Here is a 13,063-nt window from a genome sequence, read left to right as displayed (position 1 = left end):
TACTGTAAGGGTCACAGAGAACTGGAGCAGGCTGCCCAGAGAGGTTGTGGAGTCTCCTTCTCTGGAGACTTTCCAGCCCTGTCTGGCTGTGTTCCTGTGTGACCTGCGCTAGATTCTGTGGTCCTGCTCTGGTAGGGGGGGTTGGACCTGAAGATCTCCAGAGACCCCCTTCCAACCCCTAATATCCTGTGAACTGCTCTGTGGATCAGAAAGGTGTAGATAGATTAGACACCAAGGGAACTTGTGTGTTCTGTAATGGAGAGGTAGCACAGCTAACAAACTACAGCTGTGCTAGGAGGCTGGGTTGGCACTTTGTTCTAAAAGCTCCTAGCACAAGTACTTGCCTGAGCTGGTTGTCTATCTTTGAGATGCAGATCCAGCTTACCTTTGTGAGGGGATCCATGCTGCCACTTTATACACTAAAATGTGTTATTTAATTAAAAAGAACACTTGAGAGAGTAGCCCTAGAAAGTATTACTGTGGAGCAAGTGGCCCCAGTTTCCATAGCTATACAAAATAGGCTAACATTTGACTCACTAGGTCTTGTTACGATCATGTTTGGGTTTTTGTCTGTAACTTAAGCTGCATGCTCTTCCCCCCCACCCCCCATGTGGAATGTTGATCACTAAATAAAGCCTCTGTGATACAGACTTCACTGTTCAAAGTGTAAATCATGTCCTTTCTAACTTACAGATTCTTGTGGACACTGTTTGGGCTTTGTCCTACTTAACAGATGGTGGAAATGAACAGATACAAATGGTGATTGATTCAGGAGTTGTACCTTTTCTAGTTCCCCTTCTGAGTCATCAGGAGGTTAAAGTTCAAGTAAGTCTGGGTCAGTTGCTGTTAAATAGTCCATTGTAAGCTACTTTCAAAACAATGTGCCTTAGAGAGGTTGTTAGTGGAGTAGTGAGATGAGCATTTATAGCTACGTTTGTTGTAGGTAAGACTGAATGCAAAGTGTTACCTACACAGGCTGGGGGAAAAGCGATGAAAAAGGAAGAAGCCTCTGACAAAACTCTTCCAATGTGGTTTAAAGTGTCAGGTTAAACCTTAACTTCTGTTACGTGATTGCCAGGTTTGCTTTCTTTTTGTGGTCCTAAAATCTGTGATGACAGCAGATTGCACACGTTCCACAATTCAAGTTACATGCACCCTGTGCTGCATATGGACTTGTGCATATCCTGTCTGAACAGCTTAGGGAAGTCAGTTAATATTTTGGGCTCTCTTGAATGTTACAACATTTGCAACTGCTGACTCCTCTTAGTAAATTTCTAATAGCTTAGGGAAATCAATTAATATTTTGGGATCTGTTGAATGTTAAAACATTTGCAGCTGCTGATCCCTTTAGTGAAGTAGATTTCTAATAGCTTAGGGAAATCAATTAATACTTTGGGATCTGTTGAATGTTAATATTTGTAGCTGCTGAGTCCTCTTAGTAAATTTCTAATAGCTTAGGGAAATCAATTAATATTTTGGGATCTGTTGCATGTTAAAACATTTGCAGTTGCTGATCCCTTTAGTAAAGTAGATTTCTAATAGCTTAGAGAAATCAGTTAATACTTTGGGATCTTTTGAATGTTAATATTTGCAGCTGCTGACTCCTCTTAGTAAATTTCTAATAGCTTAGGGAAATCAATTAATATTTTGGGATCTGTTGCATGTTAATATTTGCAGTTGCTGATCCCTTTAGTAAAGTAGATTTCTAATAGCTTAGAGAAATCAGTTAATACTTTGGGATCTTTTGAATGTTAATATTTGCAGCTGCTGACTCCTCTTAGTAAATTTCTAATAGCTTGGGGAAATCAATTAATATTTTGGGATCTCTTGAATGTTAAAACATTTGCAGTTGCTGAGTCCTTTTAATAAGGTAGATTTCTAATAGCTTGGGGAAATCAATTCATATTTTAGGATCTGTTGAATGTTAAAACATTTGCAGCTGCTGAGTCCTCTTAGTAAATTTCGAATAGCTTAGGGAAATCAATTAATATTTTGGGATCTGTTGAATGTTAAAACATTTGCAGCTCCTGAGTCCTCTTAGTAAAGTAAATTTCCAGCTAGCTACAAAAGTTAACTGAGCTTGTAAAAGGATTGGACATGGCCCTTGAAGCCATGGTTTAGTTAGTCATGAGGTGTTGGGTGGCAGGTTGGACTTGATGATCTCTGAGGTCTTTTCCAACCTTATTGATTCTATGATTGTTTGATTCATTTCAAAGACAAAGGGAAATGCAAGTCAGTTAATGTGTGCTTAGTCTGTATAAACCAACCAACTCTTCTACTGTTTTAATATTCTTTTAAGCTCTGATCTTTACACTGTTTGAGTAGAGCCTCAGTGTGTCTGTTCAGTGAAATGCTGCACTGTTTGGATGAAGCAGTCCCCATTTTTAGGCTGTAGCTCAGAGGCTGAAGTGCTGAATTGTGTTCTGCAGTGTTTTTGATGAAGAGACGTCTTTAAATGATCTTTGTTTTAGCACAAGCACCAGCAACGCCTTTAACATGCAATTCTCTTTCCTTCCCACTCTGGATGTTCAGACAGCAGCACTGAGAGCAGTAGGCAACATAGTAACTGGTACTGATGAGCAGACACAAGTTGTTCTCAATTGTGATGTTTTGTCTTATTTCCCAAATCTCCTGACGCATCCAAAAGAGAAGATAAACAAGGTAGGACTGGTTTCTTCCTAACTTTTTGTTTGGTTGGTTTAAAAAGTAAAACAGTCTATAAACTATTGCAGCAGAATTTCTTGCAGCTGATACTTCCAAGCTGTGAGCAGTTTTGGATAAAGGTGCAGCTTGTCAGGGGAGACCTTGCTCTCTACAACTTACCTGAAGGGAGGCTGTAGCCAGGTGGGGGTTGGGCTCTTCTCCCAGGCAACCAGCACCAGAACAAGAGGACACAGTCCCAAGCTGTGCCAGGGGACGTTTAGGCTGGAGGTGAGGAGAAAGTTCTTCCCAGCAAGAGAGATTGGCCATTGGGATGTGCTGCCCAGGGAGGTGGTGGAGTCACCATCACTGGAGGTGTTCAAAAAGGGGATTGGGTGTGGCACTTGAAGCCATGGTTTAGTTAGTCCTGAGGTGTTGGGTGATAGGTTGGACTTGGTGATGTCTGAGGTCTTTTCCAGCCTTATTGATTCTATGATTCCATGAAGCTGGTGCTTAATTAGGGCTAAAGTCAAACACCCGTGGTGAGGGTCCATGTGTTGGTGTTGCTGCGTGGTGCTTTCTGGGACTACTGCTGTTGTGCAGTGTGGATTGTCATACCTTGTGAGTAACTGGTTACCTTGCATTACACTTTTAGAATCATAGAATTGTCAGGGTTGGAAGGGACCTCAAGGATCATCTAGTTCCAGCCTCCCTGCCATGGGCACGGACACTTCACACTACAGCAGGTTGCTCAGAGCCACATCCAGCCTGGCCTTAAAAGCCTCCATGGATGAGGCTTACACCACCTCCCTGGGCAACCTGTGCCAGTGTCTCACCACCCTCATGGGGAATAACTCCTTCCTAACATCCAATCTGAATCTACCCATTTCTAATTTTGCTCCATTCCCCCTAGTCCTATCACTAGCTGACAGCCTAAGAAGTCCCTCCCCAGATTTCTTGTAGCCCCCTTCAGATGCTGGAAGGCCACAATTAGGTCTCCTTGGAGCCTTCTCTTCTCCAGACTGAACAGCCCCAACTCCTTCAGTCTGTCCTCAGAGCAGAGCAGCTCCAGCCCTCTGCCCATCCTCCTGGCCCTTCTCTGGACACCTTCCAGCACCTCCAGATCCTTCCTGTAATAAGGGCTGCAGAACTGGACACAGTACTCTAAGAGTGTTACTTTTGGTTGAGTCCAGCGAGTTGAGTAAGACTGATCCAGTTTTTTCACTCCATATTTTTCATAGTGGAATTTCTTCTCTTGTCCATCTTCACTTGCATGGAGGCAGGGAGTACCACTGTCCTTTCCTGAAAACTCTCACTGCATTTCTTCTCCTTAGTTTTGGCAGAAGTAACTTCACCTGCTGCAAGGACTGGACAGAGTGGAGGGAGTTTGGTGAAAGTGATCAGTGCACTCTTTTCTAGAGCTGTACATCACATTATTTGCTGTTTTTGAATCCCTGTGCCCTCTTCCACTGCAAAGATGGGGCTGGCTGATTAGGAGGCTCTTTTGTTTAGGTTAGGTGCTTCCCTCACTCAGTGTGCCATTGAGGGGAAATCTGCTGGTGAGGAATCTCTCTCTCTTCAGGCCCTGTTAGCTGTCAAGAGCTCGAAGGAATTCTCTTCAGCAGTTCAGACTGCTCTGATTTGTGTTTGTCTGACCTTCCAGCTCTCACAAAAGAATGAAGAAGAGCTCTTTCTGAATGTCAAGAAAGGAATTATTTTTATGTAAGAAGAGTCTAGAAATGCTTTGAGTTTTAAGGGTATGTTGTGAGGGACAAACAAAAGCAAGATACACACCCCTTAGAAATGGAATCCATGTTTTGTCCCCTGCAGAAATTCATAGCTGGCTTCTTGCCATGTGTTTGTCTTTTAGTTAAGGCTGAAGCCTTTTCTAAGAAAGTATCATAGTATCAGTCAGGGTTGGAAGGGACCACAAGGATCAGCTAGTTCCAACCCCCCTGCCATGGCTAGAACACTAGATCAGGCTGGCCAGAGCCTCAGCCAGCCTGGGCTTAAACACCTCCAGGGATGGGGCCCCAACCACCTCCCTGGACAACCCATTCCAGGGCTTCATCACTCTCCTGGGGAAGAACTTCCTCCTCACCTCCAGCCTCAATCTCCCCACCTCCAGCTTCATTCCATTCCCCCTAGTCCTATCACTCCCTGAGATCCTGAGCAGTCCCTCCCCAGCCTTCTTGTAGCCCCCTTCAGCTCCTGGAAGGCCACAATGAGGTCACCTGGGAGCCTTCTCTTCTCCAGACTGAACAGCCCCAACTCCTTCAGTCTGTCCTCACAGGAGAGGTGCTCCAGCCCTCTGCTCATCCTCGTGGCCCTTCTCTGGACCCCTTCCAGCACCTCCAGATCCCTCTTGGAATAGGGGCTCCAGAACTGGAGGCAGGACTCCAGGTGGGGTCTCAGCAGAGCTGAGCAGAGGGGGAGAATCCCCTCCCTTGCCCTGCTGGCCACACTTCTCTTGCTGCAGCCCAGGATCTGGTTGGCTTTCCGGGCTGCAAGTGCACACTGAGAGCTCCTGGTGAGCTTCTCCTCCCCCAGCACCCCCAAGGCTCTCTCCTCAGGGTTGCTTTCCAGCCGCTCACTGCCCAGCCTGGGTTTGTGCCCAGCTGCAGGACCCTGCCCTTGGTCTTGTTGAACCTCCTGAGGTTGGCTTGTGCCCACCTCTCCAGCCTGTGCAGGTCCCTCTGGATGGATCCCTTCCCTCCAGCTGTCTGCTGCACCACACAGCTTGGTGTCATCAGCAAACCTGCTGAGGGTGCACTCAATGCCACTGTCTGTGGCACCCACAAAGATGTGGCATTGAGTGCACCCTCAGCAAGTTTGCTGATGTTCTATATTGACCTGACAAGTCTGCACCTTTGTAACCAGGACTTTGTAACTGCCTTTAGATATGTGTTAGCTATGTTGATGAACCACCACCCAAAGGAGATAACTGCTGTGTAATGGCTCAAGACTGAGTCCTGTCTGATACTTGAAGGAGCTTTGCAAGCTTCACTTCATGTTTCAGGAAGAAAAGAGGAACTGGATTGGTTTTCCTTGTAACAGCACTGAAAGCTACAATAGTAGGATGTTAAGTCCTGGTTTCTGTGAGCTTTTACCAGTTTTCCTATTTTCCTTGTCAAACTCATTGAAAGTTTAAAACATGGGTGTGCCTCCAGCCAGAGGAGATGTGTGGTGCAAGCCAGTGGTGCTGGCTCCATGTGTAAGTCATAGTCTGGCCCTGCTAGTTCATGGTATCAGTTTTACCTTGATCTCCTGCATGTTTGGCTTTCACAGTGCAATCAAAGTTTGTGTGCTGGCAGTGCTGTTGAGGAGGAAACCTGGAGGTTCTTTGAAGTCATGGTGCAGTTTGAGGTTTTGAGATGGTTTTGTTGAGCTTGGTTGGTTTGGGATCATTTCTTGTGTGATTTGTTCGTTATTTGTTAAAAGTGCTTTGGGTTTTTGTTTTGTTTTGTCCAACTGTAGGAAGCAGTTTGGTTCCTCTCCAACATCACAGCAGGAAACCAGCAACAAGTTCAGGCTGTAATAGATGCTGGGCTAATCCCTATGATCATACACCAGCTGGCTAAGGTCAGTCAAACTATCAGCTATGCAGCTTGTCATTCTCTTTTTATAAACCTGGCCTGAGGAGCCTGTGATTCTCAATAAGAAGCCTGACAGATGTTTCCATGCTGATTTTAATGAGCTGTTAATTTCATTTTGCAGGGAGACTTTGGAACACAAAAGGAAGCTGCTTGGGCAATTAGCAATTTGACAATAAGTGGGAGAAAAGATCAGGTATGTGCAGGGGGATTTGCCATCTTTCCTGAAACACTGCACATGCAGCAGTTTGCAAGAAGCACAACACTGAAAGCAGCCTTCTTATTTATGGGTTTTTTTCATTCATTGTTTAGGTTGAATACCTTGTCCAGCAAAATGTAATCCCACCATTCTGCAATCTGCTCTCAGTAAAGGATTCTCAAGTGGTACAGGTGGTCCTGGATGGCCTGAAGAACATCCTGATAATGGCTGGTGATGAGGCTAGCACAATAGCTGAAATTATAGAAGAGTGTGGAGGTAAGGACTTAGGAGGCTTCTGAAGAAATGTGGCTTGCTGGATCTTGTTCTGGCTTCCCCTTGCTGCTGCTGCTATTTACCACAGCATTTTTTTACAGTGGGTTCTTTGAATAAGCAAGTGAGACTTGGGTCACAAGAGAAGTGACACTTCTCTTTGGTGAGGTTTAGAGATGGTCACGTTGGAGGCACTCATTGAAGGAGCTTTCTGCAGCTCAGGGTTGTTTCAGTTGAAGTGAGAATTGTGTTTTCCTTTGATTGTTGCCTATACTTTGTTCTGTGGTGAAACAACACACTCCTTGCTTTAGTTCCCTGCTTTGGGAGCAGCTATGATCATGATTGCATCACAGACCAAAGCAGGATGAGAAGCCTTTGAGATAGTGCCATCCCAAGTTTTTACACATGCTAATTAGTGTATTAAAGTAAGATAGCAGCAAAAGGGTGCTGAAGAGCTGAATACACTGGTAGTCTTTCCCTTTAATTACTCCATGTCCAGTTTTCAAATGGGACTAGTGGTTTAAGCTGCTCTTGATGTGAGACTCTATTGCCTTGGTTTAGTCTGGTATCCAGTACACAAAGGGAGCCACGTCCATTTGGGAGGTGCACAGAAGGAACAATGAAGCAAAAGCTTTGTGGCAGAAGTAGTCTTTAAACAGAAATTAAGTACAGAGAATGTTACCTAAAAAGAGAGAAGGTTTTATTAAGTTCTGTTCCTAAAAGGGGATATATTGTGGCATGCAAAAATTCACCAACTTCTCTTTCTTTCCAGAGAGAAAGATAGCTCACGTAGCTGGTACTTGCAAACTGAGCCCCATCTGTTCTAGTGTGTTTCAGCAGTAATGTTTCAGTATGTTTCTTATTTCTGAGTAGTCAGTAACTCCATCTTTGATTTAGAAAACTTCTCCATTTCTCTTTATTCAGGCTTAGAGAAAATTGAAGCCTTGCAGCAGCATGAGAACGAAGACATTTATAAACTAGCGTTCGAAATCATAGACCAGTATTTCTCTGGAGATGATGTGAGTATGCTGAAGCTTGAGGACTCCATGCACTGTGCTGTTGGCTTAGGATGTTCCCACTGTGCCTCACTTCCACTTGTCATGAACATGCATTGTCTGGAAAGTCAGCTTTCCTGCTCCTTTTGTCAGCACAGCTTCCCTTCCCATAACTCACAGTCTCACAGTGTCACCAAGGTTGGAAGAGACCTCAAAGATCATCGAGTCCAACCTGGCACCACAGACCTCAAATTGAAAGTCTTTGAAGAGTTTTTCAGTGACAGGAATTGTCTTGAACAACATCAAGACTGCTCCAGTTCTGTCTAATAAATTGATTGACACTGACCTAATTTTATCACACTGACATGTAAATTGATGTGTAATTGCTTGTGATTAGAATCTAAACAGCTCTCTGACTCTCCTTTTGACTTTCTCATACATCAGTCTGTAGTGGGGGTGGTGACCTTACTTTCAGATAGATTACTGCATTTCAGCCTTGTCATTACTCACTCTGGATTCTGCACTGAAGAGCTTCTGCATCTAAGTGCCAGGTTCTACACATTGGCCACAACAACCCCCTGCAGTGCTGCTGGCTGGGGTCAGAGTGGCTGGAGAGCAGCCAGGCAGAAAGGGACCTGGGGGTACTGGTTGAGAGTAGGCTGAACATGAGCCAGCAGTGTGGCCAGGTGGCCAAGAAGGCAAATAGCATCCTGGCCTGGATCAGGAATAGTGTGGCCAGCAGGAGCAGGGAAGTCATTCATCCCCTGTACTCAGCACTGGTTAGGCCACACCTTGAGTCCTGTGTCCAGTTCTGGGCCCCTCAGTTTAGGAAAGATTTTGAGATGCTGGAAAGTGTCCAGAGAAGGGCAACAAAGCTGGGGAGGGGTTTGGAGCACAGCCCTGTGAGGAGAGGCTGAGGGAGCTGGGGTTGCTTAGCCGGGAGAAAAGGAGGCTCAGGGATGACCTTCTTGCTCTCTACAACTCCTTGAAGGGAGGTTGTAGCCAGGTGGGGGTTGGTCTCTTCTCGCAGGCAAGCAGCACCAGAACAAGAGGACACAGTCTCAAGCTGTGCCAGGGGAGGTTCAGGCTGGATGTTAGGAAGAAGTTCTTCCCAGGAAGAGAGATTGGCCATTGGGATGTGCTGCCCAGGGAGGTGGTGGAGTCACCATCACTGGAGGTGTTTAAGAAGAGCCTGGATGAGGCACTTGAAGCCATGGTTTAGTTGATTAGATGGTGTTGGGTAATAGGTTGGACTTGATGGTCTCAAAGGTCTTTTCCAACCTGGTCTGGTCTGGTCTGGTCTGGTCTGGTCTGGTCTATTCTATTCTATTCTATTCTATTTAACACTTCATGCACCTGCTTGATCTAGACCAATATTTTCTTGCACCCTGCTTAGGTATTTTCATCCTTTGAGTTCTAACTCTTTCTGCTACTGGCTGCTTGTGAGTGCCTCAGAAGCACTGCAACAACCAATTTGAGGATGATAGTTTTATTTCCTAGGCCACCCCAGGTGTTTGGAGCTCTGCATCCTAGCAGGAATGTTTTCAATTCTTCTCTTAAATTTAACTCTCCAGATACCAGCTCTGGCTTTGGGACTCATTAATATTGCAGTTTATGGGCCCATTATGTGGTTGAAAAGTCACCAGAAGTTAGGAAATGTGAACAGTTCCCTATTCATGTAATGATCCTGTGATCAGTGTCTAACAGCCTACACAGTGCCCCTGAGAGGTCTGTACAGTCTAGTCAGTGTGGGTGGAAAAAAATTCCCTTTTTGAGGTTAATTCTCCTTTTTTCTGCTTTTACTTTTTTACATAAACTAAGAGAGATAACCTCATTTGCTGAATTCACCTCCTTTACTCAGGAGCCAGGTTTTTGTTTATCCTGTTCCCATGGTTTCTGGGGCTTTTGCAACACAAAATTGTAGAAAATCCATGATTGGGACATAGAGGTTATAAACCAGACCAATCTTCAGGCAGAAACTCTAAGTAGGAAAATAGCCTTTGTTCTTTGAGGACTGGTACAAAAAAGAAAACAACAGGGTGAAAATAATAACCCAAATTGCCCTGGGGATGCAAGAGAGTGCTTATGTTAGCCTGCTGGGCTGTGTTAAGATTGACTGCCCAGGAGGATTCCTGCCTTCTGTCACTTCAGGATCTTCTGTATTCTCAAGAGATGTTCTGGCTGCTAGATAGTCCTCCTTTCTTAACCCCATCTGCTCCTTTGCTGAGCCCTGTGAAGTGCATGGGCATGTATTTCAGAGCTAGTACTAATGGCTACCTGACTTTAGTCTGTGTTAAGGGAGGTTAAGAGAGGTTGTAGCCAGGTGGGGGTTGGTCTCTTCTCCCAGGCAACCAGCGCCAGAACAAGAGGACACAGTCTCAAGCTGTGCCAGGGGAGGTTTAGGCTGGATGTTAGGAAGAAGTTCTTCCCAGCAAGAGAGATTGGCCATTGGAATGTGCTGCCCAGGGAGGTGGTGGAGTCTCCATCCCTGGAGGTGTCTAAGAGGAGACTGGATGGGGTGCTTGGTGCAATGGTTTAGTTGATGAGATGGTGTTGGATGATAGGTTGGACACGATGATCTTGAAGGTGTCTTCCAACCTCATCTGGTCTGGTCCTATTCTATTCTATTCTATTCTATTCTATTCTCATGTGAACTCAGGTGGCATTATTTTTTAGCACCCCTGCAGAAGGCACAAGTGAGACTCACAAACATTTTGCAAAGCATTCTGAAACTATATTCACTGTTTGTTTGGGCATGACATGCCCCACTCTTCCTCCTGTGGGTTGTTACTGTCACCAAAGGCCTTAATCTCTCCCTGCAATTTTAGGTATATCACCCAAAGTCAAATCTGCACTGCTCCAAGGCCAGATCTCAGGTATCTGAGTCCAGCATTAGTAAGTTTGCAGATGACACCGAGCTGGGAGCAAGAATTGATCTGTTAGAGGGTAGAAGATCTCTGCAGAGGGACCTTGACAGGCTGGTCAGATGGGCAGAGTCCAACATGATGGCATTCAACAAGTCCAAGTGCTGGGTGCTGCACTTTGGTCACAACAACCCCATTCAGTGCTACAGGCTGGGGTCAGAGTTGCTGGAAAGCAGCCAGGCAGAAAGGGACCTGGGGGTACTGGTTGACAGGACTTGAACATGAGCCAGCAGTTGTGCCCAGGTGGCCAAGAAGGCCAATGGCATCCTGGCCTGGATCAAGAGTAGTGTGGCCAGCAGGAGCAGGGAGGTCATTCTGCCCCTGGACTCAGCACTGCTTAGGCCACACCTTGAGTCCTGTGTCCAGTTCTGGGCCCCTCAGTTTAGGAAAGATGTTGAGTTGCTGGAAGGTGTCCAGAGAAAGGCAACAAAGCTGGGGAGGGGTTTGGAGCACAGCCCTGTGAGGAGAGGCTGAGGGAGCTGGGGTTGCTTAGCCTGGAGAAGAGGAGGCTCAGGGGAGACCTTCTTGCTCTCTCCAACTCCCTGAAGGGAGGTTGTAGGCAGGTGGGGATTGGTCCCCTCTCCCAGACACCCAGCACCAGAACAAGAGGACACAGTCTCAAGCTGTGCCAGGGGAAGGTTAGGCTGGAGGTGAGGAGAAAGTTCTTCATAGAAAGAGAGATTGGCCATTGGAATGTGCTGCCCAGGGAGTGGTGGAGTCACTGTCCCTGGAGGCGTTCAAGAGGGTATTGGACAGGGCACTTGAAGCCATGGTTCAGTTAGTCCTGAGGTGTTGGGTGCTAGGTTGGACTTGATGATCTCTGAGGTCTTTTCCAACCTTATTGATTCTATGATTATTTTTCCTGTTGCATCCAGTTTATTTTACTTTTACTCTTTGCAGTCAGGATCTAGACTGAAGCTCCCCCTTCAAACCGTAGCACTGATGTGTTGTTCTCGTGTCTTGCAGATCGACGAAGACCCCAGTCTCATTCCTGAAGCCACTCAAGGAGGTACTTACAACTTTGACCCAACAGCCAACCTACAAACAAAAGAATTTAATTTTTAAGTTCCAAAAAGTGCAGCTTCTCTGTCCCACACCAGGATGAAGCACCACCAGATGGCTACCAAGAGAAGAAACAAAAGGCTCCAAGACACACAATGCCTCTTCGTTTTGATGCTTCTAAAGCAAGCCATGTATCGGTCACTTTGCAGTTGCCAAACGTCACTATCACATGGACTGTAAATGCATATGCATGATCTCTTAAACAACTCTTTCAGAACCCTTTTTAACAGTCCCAACTACCTTTTTTTTGCCTTTTTCCTGGTGCCACGTGCTGACAACCGCAGTTTTGTTAAGAGAGATTCCATAGTGGTGGCACATTGGCTTTCCATGGAAACGTAGCTTCTTTGGGAAACGGTGCGCTGTGGATCAAGACACTTTGGTATGATGCCTACATTTTGGAAGACTTTACAGGGGCCCAGTTTGCTCTGAGCCTTCCTCCTCCTCCTCCTCCTCCTCCTCCTCCTCCACAAGCATATTTTCGTAATACTTCACGTGGAAGAATAGATACAAAAGGAAAAACAAAACGCAAGCCAAATGCATTTCATTGGTGAAACTGAAACGAAAAGTTACTTTAAACACAGCAAAACCAACACCACTTGGCAACTGGTTAAACACTTCAGTTTAGAACAAACAAACAGAGAAACAAAGAGAGAAACTACTTCAGCTGTGGGTAATTGATGTGTGTTCATTGACTGCCTCAGAAACCAGGGTTGGAGAATGAACTGTAGATTTGGACTGGTAAAGCTTTTTTTGCCATTATACCTAATTTTTTTTGAGAACAGCGAGCCCTCTTTGACCACTCACTTCAGCCTGTGTGTTCCTGCTGTTTTTGAAGTAATCAAATGCTGTGCATGGTATTTTACCTGAGCTACAACCTGTTATGGACTTGAACTTCTGTTTAAGCTGAAAGCAAGAGTCCCAGACTGTAGAAAACAAAACAAGGAGAAAAATTTCTGTCCAAAACCCAAACCAAACAAAAGGTGTATTAGTTCAAAAGAATCTTGCTTTCAACTTTCAGTAGTCAATATATTTTTTTTTGTTTTGTTTTCAATTGATAATTGGATATGGTTGATTTATATTGGGTTTAAACTGTGGAGCTTTCATGTTTACTGTAATTTAGTCTTAAAACTATTTTTTACTTAGTAACCAGTGCTTATTATGATGTGGTTGGCAACAAACCAGCAACTACTTGGGAGCGTCATAAAAGCTTCAATTCTTGGAGTATCGGGAGAAGTAATTCAGAGATTAGTCTCAAATCTTAATTCAAGTGATTGAGGGAAAAAAAAACACAACACACACACACACACAAAAAAAAAAGGAGTGAAAAAAAATTGCAAACTGGTTGATGTGTGAGGCTGTATGGAAGCTGCCATCGCTCAG

The 13,063-nt window shown here is 45.1% G+C and overlaps 1 protein-coding gene across 1 annotated transcript in view; it reads left to right on the top strand.

Moving 5' to 3' along the window:
* The window catches only part of KPNA3 (karyopherin subunit alpha 3), a 65,669-nt gene extending 53,023 nt beyond the window's left edge, over window positions 1–12,646 (top strand). The window contains exons 11-17 of the mRNA XM_054163125.1: window positions 694–825; window positions 2,533–2,661; window positions 6,118–6,222; window positions 6,358–6,429; window positions 6,546–6,708; window positions 7,627–7,721; window positions 11,588–12,646. Of these exons, the coding sequence (XP_054019100.1) occupies window positions 694–825; window positions 2,533–2,661; window positions 6,118–6,222; window positions 6,358–6,429; window positions 6,546–6,708; window positions 7,627–7,721; window positions 11,588–11,686 (795 nt within the window). The 3' untranslated portion in view covers window positions 11,687–12,646. The remainder of the gene's footprint in view (window positions 1–693; window positions 826–2,532; window positions 2,662–6,117; window positions 6,223–6,357; window positions 6,430–6,545; window positions 6,709–7,626; window positions 7,722–11,587) is intronic.
* The last annotated feature ends 417 nt before the right edge of the window (window positions 12,647–13,063 follow it).

This window comes from Dryobates pubescens, chromosome 7, assembly GCF_014839835.1.
Source record: "Dryobates pubescens isolate bDryPub1 chromosome 7, bDryPub1.pri, whole genome shotgun sequence".
Taxonomy (NCBI): Eukaryota; Metazoa; Chordata; class Aves; order Piciformes; family Picidae; genus Dryobates; species Dryobates pubescens.
This window is presented reverse-complemented; position numbering and strand designations above follow the sequence as displayed.